The following is an 18079-nucleotide window of genomic DNA, read 5'->3' on the forward strand; positions in this document are numbered from 1 at the left end:
TTACTCCAGAAGTACAATTCAGAAAATGGTAATTTCTTACCAGTGCTAACTCCTCCAGTGAAAATCCAGGCTCCTGTTGTCATGGCAGCCTTGATCAGGCCTTTCCCAAATACTTGTTTCAATTTAGGTTGCAATTCAAAATTCTGGAGGCCCCCATGAACAGAGATTAAAAGCTTGGGAAGTTCCAGTTGCCAATCTTTCACCATGAGATGAAGAAGAGAATCTGGTTTCGTGTCATACGACACACGGATATACTGCAAAATAGTTGGGAGCAATGCCTTAATATTATGGTGCTATTTTATTTGTAATATCTTCCATTGACTGAAAACGGAGGAATCAACAAATCTAACGTGCACAAGGAAGGATTTTAATGTTTTTCAATCAAAGTCTCACAATGTTTCTATACTGCTGGTAATGAGGAGAATTAGTAAGCCTGAGTTGCATTGCTCCATTGTAGAGGAGCCGAGAATGTGGCATTCATTACATGGGAAATTAATATTGGATAGTTTAGCAGAGAAAGATATAATGCATGATCTAATGCTGGAAGTTGAAGCTAGATAAATTCAGACTGGAAATAAGGTGTACATTTTTAATACCTATATTATAATATATAGTATATTATATTTACTTAAAAAATCATGGCATTTCTTTTTAAACTACTGGCATTCTATTAAATGAGAGAAATTAATCAATGGAGCAAGATATGAAGGATTGTGGTGGTTTCTCCATCACTGGCAAATTTTAAAATTAAAACTGGATGTTTTCCTAAAACTTTAGGAATTTTGATGTGGAGTTCTATGGCCCATGTTATATGAGAAGTCACACTACATAGTTGCAGTGGTTCCTTCCGGACTTGGAATCTTGATCTCTGGGTAAAAGAGGCCACTATTTTAAAAGCCCCAGTTTGGCATGGAGAGGGGAAGTTCTTGTTAGGAATTTAAGCTGGGGGAAATTACCTCTCTAAAAAGATCACGGGGTTTTTTTTGGTTCATCCAATCCTGTTTTAACTACCAAACAAGAGTCCTTCTCCATACTGCCAGTAATGGGCTTATGCAACATTTTATCCTATTTCACTGTTTTGTTAGTTTTTCTACCAATGTAAGCATTGCTTTTTATATTATAAAGTCTCAGAGGGGTAGCCATGTTAATCTGTAAGATGGAAAACAATAAGCAGTCCTGTGCCACAGGACTACTCATTTTTATATTAGATTTACTTCTAAAATCATGATCTATTTTTTTAAACTACTGACATTTTATTACATGTGGATAGGAGAACTACACGTGTTTATTTTCTGTAACTTTTTTTAGTTTTGCTATATGTTGTTCTCCTTCGAACCCCCAGAATATTTCACTTGGCAGTCGAAAAGAGAGAGGCCGCGGGATAAAAGTGCACAGGCACCAGCTTCATGAGTGGCTCCTTCTAGAACAGAGACCTGGCACAGAGGAATGCTTCAGTGGGAAAGCTTGGACTGCAGCTACATGTATTATACCCACTTTTCTGAAAGACACAGGATTCTAGCCTCTAACATTGTCAAGCTTGGATGAGGCCCTCAGTGAGGTGGGGATCTAGATGACAGATGTTTGTACAGGATGTGTTCCATTCCTTACCATGGCCTTATTTGAATGTCCACCTCCCTGGAACTCAAGATTTCCATAGGCATCTGTTGGACATGTTTGGGTGTGCTTACTGACAGACCATTTTTCTGGCTGAGGTTCCAATTGCTTTGTTTCCTCTCCATTTTTGTTAGTCGCTGTACTTGCAGGAATTGGAATGTGTTGACTAATAAGCTGGCCACAGCAGCACCTGAAACCAAAATTAGATTTGGCACGGACGATGAACATATTGTCACCAATATCTGATTGTGTCCCCCTTAAAAAAATAACCAAATTTCACCAGAAACAAAAACATTAGATTTCAGACACAAATGAACCTACCTATTTTGTATCTAGCTTCTAGGACTTTCTGCAAGTCATTGAAATACCTTCTATGAGCCATACCTAGGCACACAATGAAACCCACTTTTTCAGAGGATAGGGCCTGACTGGCTGGTTCCTTTGCCAGGGGAAAACAGTAGCTGGGCAGAGTCCGTCTCCCTATTTCTGCTGCTACCCACAGTGTAGGTAATCTGTACAAGAGCATGAAAGGGCACCTTTAACCCCTTCCATCTCTGGGCAGCTACCCAAGCAGGACACAATTTAGCCAAGTGATAGTACAAGAGCAGTAACACTATCACACTACTACATGCAGCACAATGAGACAATGCTACTGCCTTGCTTCAGGAGCTAGGATTACCCCCTTCTCTTGGCTTCTTATTGGTCTCAGAATCCAATGAAAGTTGGATTCTCATTTAATGAAACCTCTAAGGATTTGCTACATTTTGCGTCTCTGGCCTCATCTCCATCTTCTTCCCCTAACACTCACTCATTCCATTCTTCCAGTCTGGGGCTCCTCTCTGCTCCTTTCCTTCTGTTCTAGGCAGAGCACGCAAATGCATGAGCTTGTCTACCCAATGGAGTAATGCACTTTAGGAGGATTTCTAAAGCACCTTACTGTGTCACACTGTGTAGATCCTGGTGGTCTCAAACAGTACTATATTAAAGCACACTATGGTACTTGTAGTGTACTCCATCCATTTCTACATGGACAAGATAATGAGCAGCATATTACTGTAGGATTTTTTTTAGAAATCTCTTCTCCCTCCAGCCCAGTGTACACTACTGCTCTGTGTGGACAAACCTGCTGTCTCACTTTTGCTCCCTTGCCTTCTTTCAGTCAAGGATAATGAATACAAATCAGCACTCAGCTACATCATAGGAATTCAGAGAATTCCACTGACTTCTGTGATAATTAGTGTTTTATCTACTAAAGTAAAAGCTTAACATTTGTCACCTGTTAACATCTTTGTTGTTGGCAATTATGTAGATGCATTCTCTTTTTGAAAAGGTCTTCTCAATCCAAGCCTTTTGACCCTGAAATAAGAAATAAGACATTGATATAGTTGCTGAGTGGCTGATACAGCAAAATGTTTACAGCTTAGTTTCTTTCTTGAAATATTTGGCCATCAAAGCTATGAGATATTTACAATATGCATTTCTGGAGGCTAGACTCCTTAAATTATAGCAGGGAAAATATGATCTCTTCTACCCAGGCATGGTGGTGTAGTGGGAGCGGGGAAGAATGATGCTACTTACTAAAGATAAATTGGAATTGTGTGCACCATTTTTTCGGTGAACGTAAACCAGAACACATCATCAGAAGTTCACAATGTTTTTCAAACACAAACAGACGTGAGTGAAACAATGCCATGGTTCGGTGCACTGCAATTAGAAAATCCATTGCAGCAACATAGTTCAGTTAGAGTTGAAAAAGAATGCAGTGCAGCTCAAAAAGAGCTACCCACCACAGCTTCCTAAACTCTGGGCTTGTGATCCTCTTTTTCAAAATCCACCACCTCAGCCATGAGCAGGCAAATCTTTGTTTTGATTGTGAAGAGGTACAAAATGTTAACCAGAGTCACAATTCAAGGATAGAGCTAAGCCTGTCTTCTGGATGAAATTCATGTTCTGTTCCTGGAGAGATGAGTTCACTTCACTAAAGTGCCCACAGAGGCACAAGCATGCTAGCAAAGAATAATTACTTAAATAACCAACCAGGAGTGACAGCTGGCCATTCAGGAAAGGCTGTAATTTTGCTCTCATTTCCAACAGTCAAGTTATCAATGGATCAAGTAAGGGTTACTTCCCTTTATTTTGATAGGAGTTGCTCGCAACCCATACCATCATAGAACATTGCAAAAGTCAACAATGCATTAGGCAGCACTTAATGGAATTCACTACAGCTTCATGAACCACATGGAACAAGCTTACAGGTATTTCTTAGCATCAGGAATTTGAAGCAGAGCAGCCCTCAGGCATTAGATACAGTGCTGTGCGTCAGAATCGCCTAGAGACGTATCCCTTTCCAGACATTGCTTTGCACTATCCACGTCAATTGCAATATGCCGCTCCCAAGGAACATGGAAATATTTGTTTTCTTAATTTTTTAAATAAACATTCTCCTTACATGTGTTTGGCACAGCTTTACAAGACAGCAAGTCTTTTGCAATAGTACCAATGGAAACATAGCTCAAAGGTTTGTGGCATCAAAGACAATGGATAGCGATGAAACTGAATGACTATGTAATCACTTTTTCTGCATTTTGCAAACAGTTTGCTGATTTTATGGCATAAGACCAGAGCTATATGAGGAAACATAGCTGTTTCACAGCCTCTGTAACTTTTGAAAACATATATATTATGAAGGAATGCCTAAGATTTTCTGTAAGTGACTTTTTGCAATTGCAGGTCTGCACAAATACCAGATAAGAAGTTTGAAGGGCACTCCTACTGACGGTTCCAATCTGAAGAAACAACTCTTTGTTGCGTTTTCCAGGCTTCAGGTTTTCTCTCTCCAAAAATCCACAATCCAATTCAATGTTCCCTTTTTAAACATCACAATAACTTTGAAAACATCGTGCTCTTGGCAGCAGCCAGCATTTTGGAGCCCATGACAACTGGTGGTTTTGAATCAACAGTGTAAAATCCATTCCTTTTATTTTTCTGAGCCATCACTGTAACATATTGCTGCTATCTTCATTTTGAAATGGTCAATCTTCCTGAAGCAACCATTGGCAAGCTGTGAGCACCACAGACTGAATGATAGATGAAACGTGGCTCTGTGAGGCTGACAAGCCTAGTGATTACAGCCAACACAACCAGTTTTCCAGTTCAGTAGCATGTTTTGCCATTGTTCATGTGTATGGGGACTGGTGCTTTATGATACAGATTCAACAATATTTTTCACTGGACTTGTCCTTTTTTGTATAAGATAAATCCGGGCACATGCACATAACCATTCTCTCAGAAGAGATAAATCATGTATCTCTAACAAAGCGATGGGCAATCTAGGCTAGTGAGTGAGTCACATGGGTAGTTCTCTGTCATTTCAGTGGGCCACAAGAATGTTGTAACCAAGATGATCTCCCGGGACTGGATAGTTTTCGCTAACTGTGCTTGTGAATTTGTGGAGTGTGCTGATTGGACAATAGCAGATGCAGAAGGGAGCGCACGGCTCTCACAGTCAATGCTGTGCACAATCAGTGTGCACCTCACTCAACATGCCTTTGCTTTATGTGCATTTCTCTTTAGTATTACCAGTAGGAAAAAACCTACGTGGACGGAAACCAGAAAAATCTGGCAGCCCTGTGCATGGGCAAAGGTCAACAAAATGTCTCAAGGGCCACATAACGAACCCGGATAGTTGCCTGCCACTGCTCTAGCAACCCGTTTCACGTTCACCCGTGCTGTACTTGTCTACACCATTTGGGGCAACGCCAGGGGGTGTGTCTAGACTACATGGCTCCGTTGACGGAGCCATGTAGATGAGGCAGGACGACAAAGGGAAATGAAGCAGCGATTTAAATAATCCCTGCTTCATTTAAATCAAAATGGCCACCACGCTGTGCCGATCAGCTGTTTGTCGGCACAGTGCCACAGTCTAGACAGGGATCTGCCAACCCCAGAACCCTTTGTTGGCAGATCTTTTATGCCTTGTGAAACGAGGCTTACAGGATCTGCCGACAAAGGGTTCTGGGGTCGGCAGATCTAGACTGCGGCGCTGTGCCGACAAACAGCTGATCGGCACAGCGTGGAGGCCATTTTGATTTAAACGAAGCGGCGATTATTTAAATCACTGCTTCATTTCCCTTTGTCGAGTAGACTAAGCTATATGGCTCTGTCGACGGAGCCATGTAGTTTAGATGTACCCATGAAGTCTAAGGTTCTTTGTTCCTCATTTATATCTAAAAGGAAATGTTTTGCAATTACGTTTCTAACGTGAGCGCTATGGTCTATCTGAATTCCCAGCTGTGCATTCATTATATTATAGCTATTTTTAATAAAGTCTGTTTTCTGCCACTGCACTAAAAAAAGCATTGCACACCCACACTTCAAATGCACCACATACAAAATAATATAGGACGCACTGTTGGCTTATTTTTCAATGCTAATGAGAGGAAGGGAAAAGCAGGCATTACAGATCAACAGAATAAAAACTCACAAAGCGTGTTCGGTCAGTCTTTGAAGTTTCACTGCCCTTGTCTTTTTAATCTTCTTACGCAGGGTTTGATTATAATCCAGTACAAATACTTAAGCAGACACATCCACTGTCAGAAAATAGGCACCTTACCCACTTATTTGATGTGGATTCTGCAGAATTCTGAAAAGTTGCTATGATCACGCTGGATGGGAACGTATTTGGTTTCTTGAGAAAAATATAAGCATACATACTGTCCCTAGTGAGTTTGGAAAAGCTAAGTATTTTCAACAGCCTCTGAAGAGAAGAATTTTGAAAGGATTATGACAGATTAACTACAGTTTTCAGGCCAAGAGCCAGAGGGTGTATTTATGCTGAAAAACAAATAGGTATTACCAGCAAGATCATACCACTAAAACTCTCTTCAGGCTTTCTATTGATCTGTAAGAAACACAAGCGTGGGAGACCTAAACTCGTTGAACATCCCAAAGTTCAAAACTGCTTAATATTACAAACACAAAATGCTCTAACCAAAACTGAATCTTGGAAAGATGCAATTCAGATACTCAGTGCCATATTTATTTTGCTTTGTGAAACCTGACAATCTCTTCAATTAAAAGTAAAACAAAACAAAATGAAATCTTTGCTAATTCTTGGCTCCCAGCCTCAAATCTACTTCTATGTCTAGAAAGAACATTAATTGATATATTGGGATTCATTCTCCCACCACAGGGTTTTGAGGAGTTCCCACTGCCATCAATAAGATGTCTTGAATCCTGCAGTGAGAATGGAGACCACTGTTGTTTAGTATGTAGACCATGCAGGTAATATGACCGAGGCCTTCTAAATTTGCTCAATAGTTAACCAGTTAATAATGCACTTGAAGAATAATTAATGTTAGAAAAGCCAACTGTCCTTTTCTGCTATGCACGGAGAACCTGCTGCTCATACTCAGAGAAAGGTAGGTACAGGACCAGAGATGTATAGCACTAGTAAATTAGTAAACATTATTCATGTTTGATAGGTGTCCTGAGGAGGAAATCCTATGTCCTTCCAGCTGGCTGGTAAAAGGAAACAAACGTGATTTGGGCTGTTTTGGAAAGTCCGAGTAAACAATTACAAGGCTTAATCCTCAGTCCTTACTTGACCAAAGCTCTCATTGAAGTTTTCTGTAAAGACAGCAAACAACACTGGTACCAGAGTTTTGTATAAATTAGCTGAGCCAGCAGAGGAGGAGATGTAAGAATAAAGTAACCTATCTAGAAGGCTACATCTACACTACACGATTATTTGGGAATAAGCTATTCTGCAGCACATTGCAATCGGTCTTTGTGTTCTACAGTGTGGCTATATTTCCTGAAAGAATGACCTTCCGGCAGTTTTTTATTTTATGCTGACCCTCCCTATAATAAATTGCTTCAATACACAACTTAATAAACTAGGGGACTTCAGTTGGTGTAAACTGATATAGCTCTACTGACGACAATGAAGCGACGTCAATTTTCCACTGATGTTTACGGAGCTTTCCCCATTGGTATGAGTGAGGATCTGGCCCTGTACTTTTTACATATATATACTAGGGGGTTGTGCCCACAGCTTGCTACACTTGCCAACCCCTCTCTCGGGGACGGGGGTAGGTGTCTGGACGGGGGAGGATGCAGGAGCAGGCTGGGGGCAGGGTGTCTGACCAGAGGGGAGGGTTCAGGAGCAGGCTGGGGATACGGGGTCTTGGCGGAAGGGTGAGGGAGGAAGCTGGGGGTGCAGTTCTCAGTGGAGGGGGTGCGTGAGGGTGCAAGTAGGGTTGCCAGGTGTCCTGTGTTCACCCGGACAGTCCGGTATTTTCGCCTCCTGTCCGGTAAAAAAATTCAGAGAATATCGGACACCTAAAATGTTCAGGATTTTCTGACTTTTCCCCCGGCCAGGAGGCAAAAATGCCGGGCACCTGGCAACCCTACAAACGCTCAGTACCCGGCCTCCCCCCCCCCCCCGAGTCTCCTGCAGCTCCCAACACACCCAGCCCCCATGCTTACCTGGTTCTTCAAGGCTGCCAGCACAAAATGGCTGCTGACCAAGGGAAAGCAATGCTTCCCCTGGCTCTTAGTGCTCAACCGCTCCCTTGTTCCTATCCCTGCACTCACTCTTAAAGGGGACATGCTGTTTCAATGCTGTTTTATTTTTTTAAATTTTTTTTGCTCAACAACTTAGGTCTCTCTCCCCCTTTTTTCCTTCAACAGAATTCTTTCCCGGTGGTTTTTTTTTTGGGGGGGGGGGGGAGTGTTTGGTATTTTTGTTTCAACCATCTGGCAACCCTAGGTGCACGGTCTTGGTGGAGGGGCTGTGTGAAGGGGCTGGAGGTGTAAGATCTCAGCTTAGGGGGTATGAGTGAGTGGGCTGGGGGTGCGGAGTCTTGGCTGAGGGGGTGGGGTCTTGGCCAAAGGTGTGCGTGTGAGAGGGCTGGAGGTTCAGGGAATGGGGAGTCCGCATGGCTCTCAGCTCCCAGGAGCACAGGGGTGGGGGGAGGCCATGCAGATCGTGGCTCCCCAGAGCACTGTGGAGGGGACAGGCTGCATGGCTCTCAGCTCCCAGGGATCCCTGGAGCACAAGGGAGGGAGGGAGAGGCTGTGTGGCTAGCAGCTCCCCGGAGTACCGACAGGGGGAGAGGGAGGAGACTGCATGGCTCATGGCTCTCACAGCTCCCTGGAGCACCTGAGATGGGGAGGGGGAAAGCTGCATGGCTCACGGTTCCCTGGAGTACCAGGGAGGGGAGAAGGTGGAGGACACACAGCTGAGGGTGGAGGTGGGTGACGGGACTCAGAGTGACAGGATGACATCACTCTGTTGTCCCATAGGACGTTTTTTTATACGTAGAGAGGGAGAATATTTATGTTTGGTCAAGAATTCATACAAAGGATACACTGCTGGAATTGCCAAACTGAAATAAGAGAATGAATTAATCCCATTCTTTCATTTACGTGAAAAGATATTTGAAAAGAGGACACTGTGATCAATGATGTGTTAGAAAGTAAATCTACCCCAGCAAGAATTCTATAAATAGGAAAAGATGCTACAATATGCTAAATGTGAAGAGTTATCTTAGCATGTAACAAACAAAGATGGCCAGAGGTAAATGCAGGTGGTACATATTTTAGAACCAGACGATACTCATTTTAATGACACTTTTGATTTTCATAGTTTAACGCTAAGACACAGATGCAAGATTTCTCACTATGTGTTGCTTTACCTCTGTGATTAGAATAGGATGCTTTATTCCACAGCAAAGGATGGCACCAATCCTACAAACCCGTAAGTACATGGAAATAGTCGATTGACGTTAACGAGGCTATTTATGAGAGTAAGAATTACTCATCTAAGTGTTTGCAAGACTGGGCCCCAAATGCACAGCCCTAATTAGTACTAGTGGGAGTTGTACAGAGCACTGAATATATATTCCTCCTAAGCTATCCTTACTTTGTTGTGATCCCATGATGCACAAGCACCAACATTACATGGGTGATAATGAGTGGGGAAATTCAATATTTGAATTATTCATTCTATTAAAGGCTTTACAACTACATTTTAAAATGGAGTGGGCAGGAAGCAGAAAAAATACTGGAATATAAATTAATGCTAGGCATGCTGAAAAATATGAACACTATTACTGTAATAATAGGATTCCTATTTATACTCTAACTGTATTAAATATTTTAAAATAATTTTCAATAAGGATGGCTCTTAAGTGCAGTAAACTTTAATCTCAAGTGCCTGTATGATGCACAATTGATGTTTCTCTCAAAAAAAGTTGCGCACACATTTCCACTCATTCTCCATCCCCTATGTATATACATTCAGGCTCAATACTGTTTAGCTAATTTAGCCCCTTAGGAAATTAACACTTATTTGTAGCCCATGCTGTACTTTTTCCTGAGAGCAAGAATCTACAGGCAAAAGTCTGCTAAATAGTTCTGGTTGTAGAGAATTTGCTACTTGCTATGGCTAATTTTACACTTAGTAAAGCAATTACTTTACAGACACTGGTTGATATGTAAGCTATAATCAAATGTGTCATAGCAGAGTTGGCTGTATTTTGTGCCCTGCTGCCTTTTGTTATTTTGAAAATAAAGAATTTCGAAATTGTTTTAACCCTTAGGCTTCTGTGATAGCACAGAAATGCTCCCCACATTCTTTTAGTGGCCTTCCTGGAAACACTAGAACTTAGTGGTTAAAACACCTTCCTGAGAGGCTGTAATTGATTACATAAGTAACAATAAAAATACTGGATTATAGAATAAAGGATTTTCTGAAAAATGCCAACATTAGTCTAGAATTTTCTAATAAAAATTGAATATTCCAGGATCAAAATAATCCCTGAGAGTGAATGCAACAGACAATTTTAAAAAAATTAAAAGTTTAAATAAATTCAACTTTCGGCATATGGGGCCAACCCTCTATTTAGTCCTTACCAAAATAAACATTCTATCCTGGTCAATAGAGGTTCATGTCCACGTGAATATCGCTTGAGTAAGGAATGACTAGACACAGGAGGGTAGGCCCACTGTGACCAAAATACAGAATACTCTGGTATGTTAAGGCACACTTTTATATAGCATCCAGTGAGAGAGAGATTTTCTGAAGACAGGAAAAAATATAGTCCTCATCTTCAACAAAAGATAATACAAAGTGGCTATAAATAAATTAAATACCTTACTACTAGTGATGCTGACAAGCTCTAAACATTTTATTACTGCATGTTTAAAAATGACAACTTACCAACACATCCTGCAGTAAAAAATTAGTTGAAGACTCATGTAAATTCGAATCGCTACCAGATAATGCCACACTTGATGCATAGTGAAGTACATTAATCTTTACTGTCTTCTCAGGAAAGCCCCTTTGATAAATTCTCTAGAGTTAGATGTGTAAGTCTCTCAAAATGTCCTCCGAAGACCAGTGGGTCAGAGGTAATGGTGGGCTGATACGCATGGCTCTCTCTCTGGACCCATGGGAGAATACAAGAAAACATTAATTGCATGGCCTGTTGATATTACCTTTATGTGGAATTCCTCCTTGGGCACCTGGGATCCAACATGGCCAGAGGTAGGTTTTGGTAGCGTGGGTGCATTGGAGTCATGCTGACTAACGGGATAACAAAAAGTGAACCTGGCCTATCATGGATCCTCCAGATTTATGTATACGGTTGAGCTCCATGGCCATTTCTGGGATGCTGTGAGGGAGGTTCTCAGTGACTTGATCCTCATTAAGATGTCTGACCCTCAGAGCCTCCTCCTATGTGTTTTATTGTGAGAAGGCACCACCTGGTCCATGAGCTACAGCAACACCATAACAAGCAAGGATACTGGTGAAGTAAATGTTTATCAGCTCTTTGTAAGAGATACAGATAGCAATGCAGGCCTGAATCAGAATCATGCTTTGTTCACTCATCAGACTCCCATAATACTCAAGTATAATCAGAATCTCATACATCCCAGTAAAGAGAAGAATGTTTGGTTCTCAGAAGGCGATTATTGAAACCAACACTGGGTTCCAAAACAGAGAGATTACTGATTGCTTTCATGCAGTTTGGAAATAAAAGAAAACAACCACCAACCAAACTAGCATTCCTATGGAATTTGTTGCCAATGTAGTACCTACTTAGCATTCACACACTAAGGTGGGGGAAAATGTGTTTTATATACTTGTCTATCAGCTACTGCATTTCTCCTTATTGCCATACAGATATAACTGGTTTATTCTGAAATATAGTTTAAAGACAGATTTCCAACTATTTACAAAATTAATTTTGAAAGTTGCCCTATTTTCCCTTTTCCTTCTTGCAAATCCTATTTCAAGTTACACTCCTTCACAATAAGCAATGAAAAGTTTAGGAACTAGCATAACTGTAGTATTGTAATCACACCTTAATTGTAGCACTCAACTTAGCCAAAGTATCTATGCATCTTTTTAATTTAAATCTCAGTTATATTTGATGACATTTAAAAAGAAAACACAATAGAGGGCAGTCATAAATACACAGAAAAGTAATTTTCAAACAAGTCAAAAGTCCTACCTGCTGGCTGCTGGAAAGTTTTTTTTCCCGATTTTGGAAAGATAATTTACATGTAATGGAAATAGGTTAAATTTAAATCAATTTCTGTTCCCTCTTTCCTTTTATTGTTCAGATTTCTCTCATCTTCCTGCTAGGACTTCCAGTCTCTAAAGTCCCTGAGACTCCCCTAGGAGATGGGTTTCCACCACTTTAAGAAGAGAATCTCATATGATAACCATGTGAGCAGCTTCTTTGTTCAAACCAATCTCATGACTCCTTTGAAGGTAATCCTTTAGAAGTCTCATGACCCATCTTTCTGCCCACAGGGTATTTTCATCTCTTGGTGGAACAAGGCACAACAAATCTACTTTGATAGTGCCCAAATCTCCAATTTGTTAAACCTTCTTTTCTTTCTCAAAAAGTGTCTACCCTTACTGTAAGAATGTCAGCTCTGCAGAAAGGCTAAATGCGGAGCTGAAACTTTTAATTTGAAGTGTCCCCTCCCTACTGCTAAATTTCAACGTTATTTGCATAATTGAGACAATTGGACATAATAGCCCTTTCAGGAGTCCTCATTAGACGTACAGCTCTATATTCTTTGAAAATGGGGGGGAAAAGAGGTCATACTGCTTTAATTATATCTAATCCTTTTTAGAACAAATTGAAGTAAGGCAAGATGTCTGTATTAAAACAGCCAAACTAGTAAATAAGCCATCCATTACGGAACTTTATACTTTACATATCACACACATTTCTATCCCCTGTTGCTGCTGCCACTTGAACTCACTCATTTACCGTGAAAGTTTCTTCTCCTTCTTCCATTACTTATATGCTATTAATGGCATATGACACAATCTGTGGTTAGCATTTCTTTTTGCTGCTCTAACTTTCTGTGAAAGGCTATATCTTACTTGCTGTGTAGGCTACCAATATAGTGAATGACAATAAATTAAGGCCACATCTCCAACACACTTACATGTGAGTTAATTTACCCCCTTTCTGGCACTGCATCATAAAAACAAATAGCCTGTTAGACTAGCGCTTTCAAGGTTCCTTTATCCACACACTCGATCCCATCCTCAACATGCTAACCCCACCATGTCAGGTTTTGCCTGGCAATGAAATACATCCATAAACTTTCAGTGCATCCTCTCCCCCAAGGCCAGTACATCTAGTTTACAGAGCATTCATTTAGGACCAGACCCTGTATAAAGAAAACTTCCACTGATTTCCCAGCAGTGGACTTCAATGTCAGTTTTAGCTGAACGAGAAGGGAAGGATTAGACCACCCTTTGGGAAATGATGATGCCAAAGCAAGTTTAGTCTCAGTTTTGTCTGTTACTTTTTATCAAATCTACCCCCTGGTAGATGGATTTGGCTTATCTTAAGCTGAGCTGCTGCAGCATCTACACTGCAGGAAGCCAACGGGAGCACACACTTCCACCAGCTTCCCTTACTCCTTGCAGATCAATGGCCATCTATTTGGGAGTCTACACTAGATCCAGATCAAAGGCTAGAAGATTGACCTTTGGAGGGTCGATCTTCTCTGTAATGTAGAAGATGCCCATGCAGGTTCAGAAAGAACCCTCTCTATTCACAGTGTATCTGCCCACTTACTCAGGGGTATTTCTCACTGAGAGCCTGATCCAAAATTCAATAAAAGTTAATGGAAGACTTTCCATAGATTGCAATTCAGTAGCCATTGGATCAGATTCTTAAAGCACATATTACACCTGAACTCCAAACAAGTATTTGTTTCTACTTTTGTTCCTGGGTGCAGCTCAAGTCAAAACACACATAGTTTAGATCCTGGTTATCTTAGAAACCACCTTGCTTCTTAGAGACAAAATAAGGAAAAGAAATTGGATGAAGAGGTTTAAAGGATATTGTCTGAGGAAATCTTGGAACTGTGGGGAGAAGCCTGATTGCATTGAAGTCAGTGGGATTTTTGCCATTGACTTAGTGAGGCCACAATTTCAACCATGGTGCCCTTGGTGGAGAGTCCTTAGCTTTGGAACTTTTGTTCTGATAGATATTGGAGAAATTGACCTTTGGGACCAACTGTTGGTAAATTTCCAGAAGTGGCTAATTATTTAGCCAGGTTTTTGACTGACAGACTAGAGTAAGTGGGATTATGTTCCTTTTTGTTGGGGGTTTTGTTGAAATATATGTAACTGACACTGTCCATTTTATTGATGGCTTTATCACTTATGTGTATGAGCCATGGGAAGGAGGACACATTTCATAAACAAGAAAACAATAAGAGGGGCCTGGTCTTACAGTTGCTCCATGTGAAATCACTGGAAATCTGTGCACAAATAGAAGCAAAACCAGGCTCAGAGTAAAGAAAATTAAGTGGTGATTTTTACTGATTTTTTTATGACAATTTTACAGTCATTTTTTTTTAGTTAGCAGAGCTGAAAGTTCTGCCAGAGGACCTAGCACTGAACAGCTTAGTAGCACTTATACTCCACTGTAAGTGACTAGACTGAGGAAAGTAATCGGCATTGAAATGACAAGCACAAGAAAAAATTGTTCCTGTTTAATTATACTCAGTTAAATGCAGTGCAGATCATAGATAGTTTCTGCACCCAGTATCTGCCATTTGTTGTCTCAGGTTATCTAGAATAAAAGCTAATCTTATGAAAAAGGCAATGGATTTTTAAAATCAGTGTAATTAATACTTAAAATAAGCAGAATTTAGGTATTTTGTGTGAAAGTCTTAGATTTGAAGTATCCCCCCCCGTACTTTCCTATTGGAGTTCAGAAAATACAATATTAGATTATATCCTGCAGGTAGAATTTTACTGAAATGGGGGCAGTGATATGCTATACCAGAACAAGCTACTGGTCCATCTACCCTTGAGTCTTGTGAACTTGATACTTCACAAGAAGGAAAAAAGCCAATAATGCACTTTGTGCTGTACAGAACTGTACTTGGTAGCAAAAAATCCTTCCTGATACCTCCGTGTGATCTATGTACACATTGAAGCATGAGACAAATAGATATACACATAGGCTGTGTCTGCACTGGGCCACTTATTCCAGAAAAGCAGTCGCTTTTCCGGAATAAGCTGCGAGCTGTCTACACTGGCCGCTTGCTTTTCCGGAAAAGCAACGCTGATTTACTGTAAAATTGTCAGTGTTTTTCCTGAAAAACTATGCTGCTCCCATTCGGGCAAAAGTCCTTTCCCAGAAAAACTGTTCCGGAAAAGGGCCAGTGTAGACAGCACAGTAGTCTTTTCCGAAAAAAAGCCCCGATCGCAAAAATGACGATTGGGGCTTTTTTCCGGAAAAGCGCGTCTACATAGGCCACGGATGCTTTTCCGGAAAAAGTGCTTTTCCGGAAAAGCATCCTGCCAATGTAGACGTGCTTTTTCCGGAAATACTTATAACGGAAGACTGTTCCGTTTTAAGCATTTCCGGAAAAGGGTGCCAGTGTAGACGTAGCCGTCCAGTACAGAGTCAAGAGTAAAGGGAAGACACATTTGATTTAGGCTATCTAGAGTCACTGTAAGCAGAAGTGAGACAAGATCTACTAGGCCTCTTAAGAGAAACAGTCAGTCTATCCCTATTCTAAGGGGATAACAGAAGCCCATTAGTCTAGATTAAGCAAATAAGAATGGCTTAAGTGACATCAGAATTCAAATATAAAACTAGTCTAGGCTGAATTATCAAGGAAGACTATTTTATCCAAGAGAGAAAATAATTTTCTACATTCTTGACATATCAACTGTTACAAGTGTATTGATTTATCTCAAGTCATACATGATTAGCCATTCAACTTAATACAAAAAAACCAACCTACAATTATTCATGGTCTGTGGATAAAATGATAATGCACAGTATTATAACTCAGTGGCAGGTATTTCATAGTTTCATACATAAAGTATAGGCTAAACAGCAATATTTTCAGTCCCAGAGTAGCACTTCAAAATGAAACTAGCTCATCAATGGAAGGGTAACAAAGATCTGGGCACTCCAAACCAGGAACAGGCCCAGATCTTTATCATGAATTCAGAGATTTGATTGAGTAGATGAATTCATAGGTGGATCTGTACTGCAGTTGTCAAAGCATTTGTATTATCTGTATTCAGTAATCCAAAGTAGGAATTCAATTTCACTGGTTGTAATGGAACAGAAAAAGACATGCATGGGTTATAATCTAACTTGTACTGGAATGTTTCATATACAAGTGGTTCTAAATGCCAGTGTTGGGACATACAGTGGTGGTTCCAGAACATTAGAGAACAAATTTGTCTCTCACACCAACAGAGCATGGTCCAATCAAAGATACTATCTTGTCCACCTGGTCTCTCTAATGTTTTGGACTTCACTGTCCCCCACGTAAAATTACAGAAGATGCCTTGGGATGATTTTAGTGGATAAAATGGTGATCCCTTGCTCTGAGACATGTTGGCAACTTTAAGGGAAGAAACAATTCTATATGTATGAAAAAGCAAATAAACCATGGAATATACTATGTATGTTACTATAATAAAACAAAATGACAAAAATGTGCTTCCACGGGAAAGCCTAAAAACCTTATTAAGTTACCTGTTCCATAAGGTACTACGTGGAAATAGGAAGAAGTCATTGACTTTCTAATATATCATTTTGTCAACTTCAGCCAAAGTACACAGTCAGAGTTCAAACAGCTAACACAAATGCATGAACAAAAATGTCACTCTCAGAGAAAATGCAGCGGTGCAAAACATGGTATTCATGGATGCCTGCACTCATACTCTGGGAGACCAGTGGGTCTTGTTTGTTTTGTGAAATAGCTTGCTCTAAATGCGCTATGTACTGAAAGAATAAAGATATGCATCTCTACACTCCCTTGGAAGGGCTCCCATAATTTTCTTCATTAGTCTGCCATACTTCCTGTGTATCAGGGAGGGAATGTGCTTTCAAGAAACAGAAACTAGAGACTGGGAAATCAATTATTTTGTTTTCACGTTTAAACAAAAACACTCACACACACAGAGGGAAGCAACAGTCCACTCTAAAGACAGTTGTTCTAGTTCCCCCTCTTCACTGCCAACATGTGATTTATTCCTGACTTCAGTGATCGCATAACCTCTCCCTTTGGAATCTGTTATCTTAGAAGATAACAAAACATTTACAGTGTTATTTGTACTACAACTAATTCATACTGTAGTTTAAATGGTTTTGAAATTTGACATCAATATGAAACTTTTTTTAAAAGACTTAAAAGTGAATAAAAATAGGACATTGAATCAGTTATTGTGTATTTGTATTAGAATATAAAATCCAATAACTATCAACCAATCAATTGTGCCTAAGGCCAATGGCAGTTCCATTTTTTGACCCGCATGCTTGGAGAGGCCTGCATCCTGCACAGACCTTGGTTAAGAAGTTGCCATTAAAACAAAATACATTACATACTTCTAATGATCTGACATATATAGTGCTGCAGCACTGAATGTGTCCATATAATTGAAACAAATATACAGATGTCAGTATTCAGTAGACTGTCCACAACTGATTACATTTTTTCCAGACACTGAGAGAAATACTTTCCCAGCAGAAGCAGTCTAGTGTATTAATCAAGAGTGAGAACTTTTGTTTGCTTACTCCTTTGGCATTCCCTTGACCTAGGAAGTGGAACAGCAGGTCCTTCCAGTATTATATAATACACCCAGACATTATGGGGCTAATTCACATCTTAATGGTGTCTTATTAAAACATTCTCAAAAGTAAAATGCACAGAATAAATGTGGGGAATTCTCAATTCTAGATAGATCTGAACTCTTTCTCATCTGAAGTAGGGGGTAAGAGGAGGTTGGGATTTGAATTTTGTTACCCATTTTCTCTGTAGGTTCTTATATCTGCATGCCAGAGCCTCCAGTGCCTCGTTTCTCTTTAAAAGCTGAACAGAAAACTGCAGAACTTTGCAGCATTTGAAATATGGACCCAGAGCAAAAAATTACACAAATATA

The 18079-nt window shown here is 40.3% G+C and overlaps 1 protein-coding gene across 4 annotated transcripts in view; it reads right to left on the reverse strand.

The window, feature by feature from the left end:
• Positions 1–12193, reverse strand: part of TRPM1 (transient receptor potential cation channel subfamily M member 1) — an 81778-nt gene extending 69585 nt beyond the window's left edge. For 2 of the 4 annotated variants that reach the window (XM_089781885.1, XM_075897708.2), the window contains exons 1-3: positions 2891–3658; positions 1609–1804; positions 41–254 (exon numbers count right to left, since the gene is read on the reverse strand). In XM_089781885.1, coding sequence (XP_089638011.1) covers positions 41–254; positions 1609–1804; positions 2891–2991 — 511 coding nt within the window. In that variant the 5' untranslated portion in view covers positions 2992–3658. Of the gene's footprint in view, positions 1–40; positions 255–1608; positions 1805–2890; positions 3659–10840; positions 10967–12137 lie in introns of those variants that run through there. The other 2 variants (XM_075897710.2, XM_075897709.2) reach the window with 2 other exon arrangements.
• Between the last annotated feature and the right edge of the window lie 5886 nt (positions 12194–18079).

This window comes from Pelodiscus sinensis, chromosome 14 (assembly GCF_052426305.1).
Source record: "Pelodiscus sinensis isolate ZL-2025 chromosome 14, ASM5242630v1, whole genome shotgun sequence".
Lineage (NCBI taxonomy): Eukaryota > Metazoa > Chordata > Testudines > Trionychidae > Pelodiscus > Pelodiscus sinensis.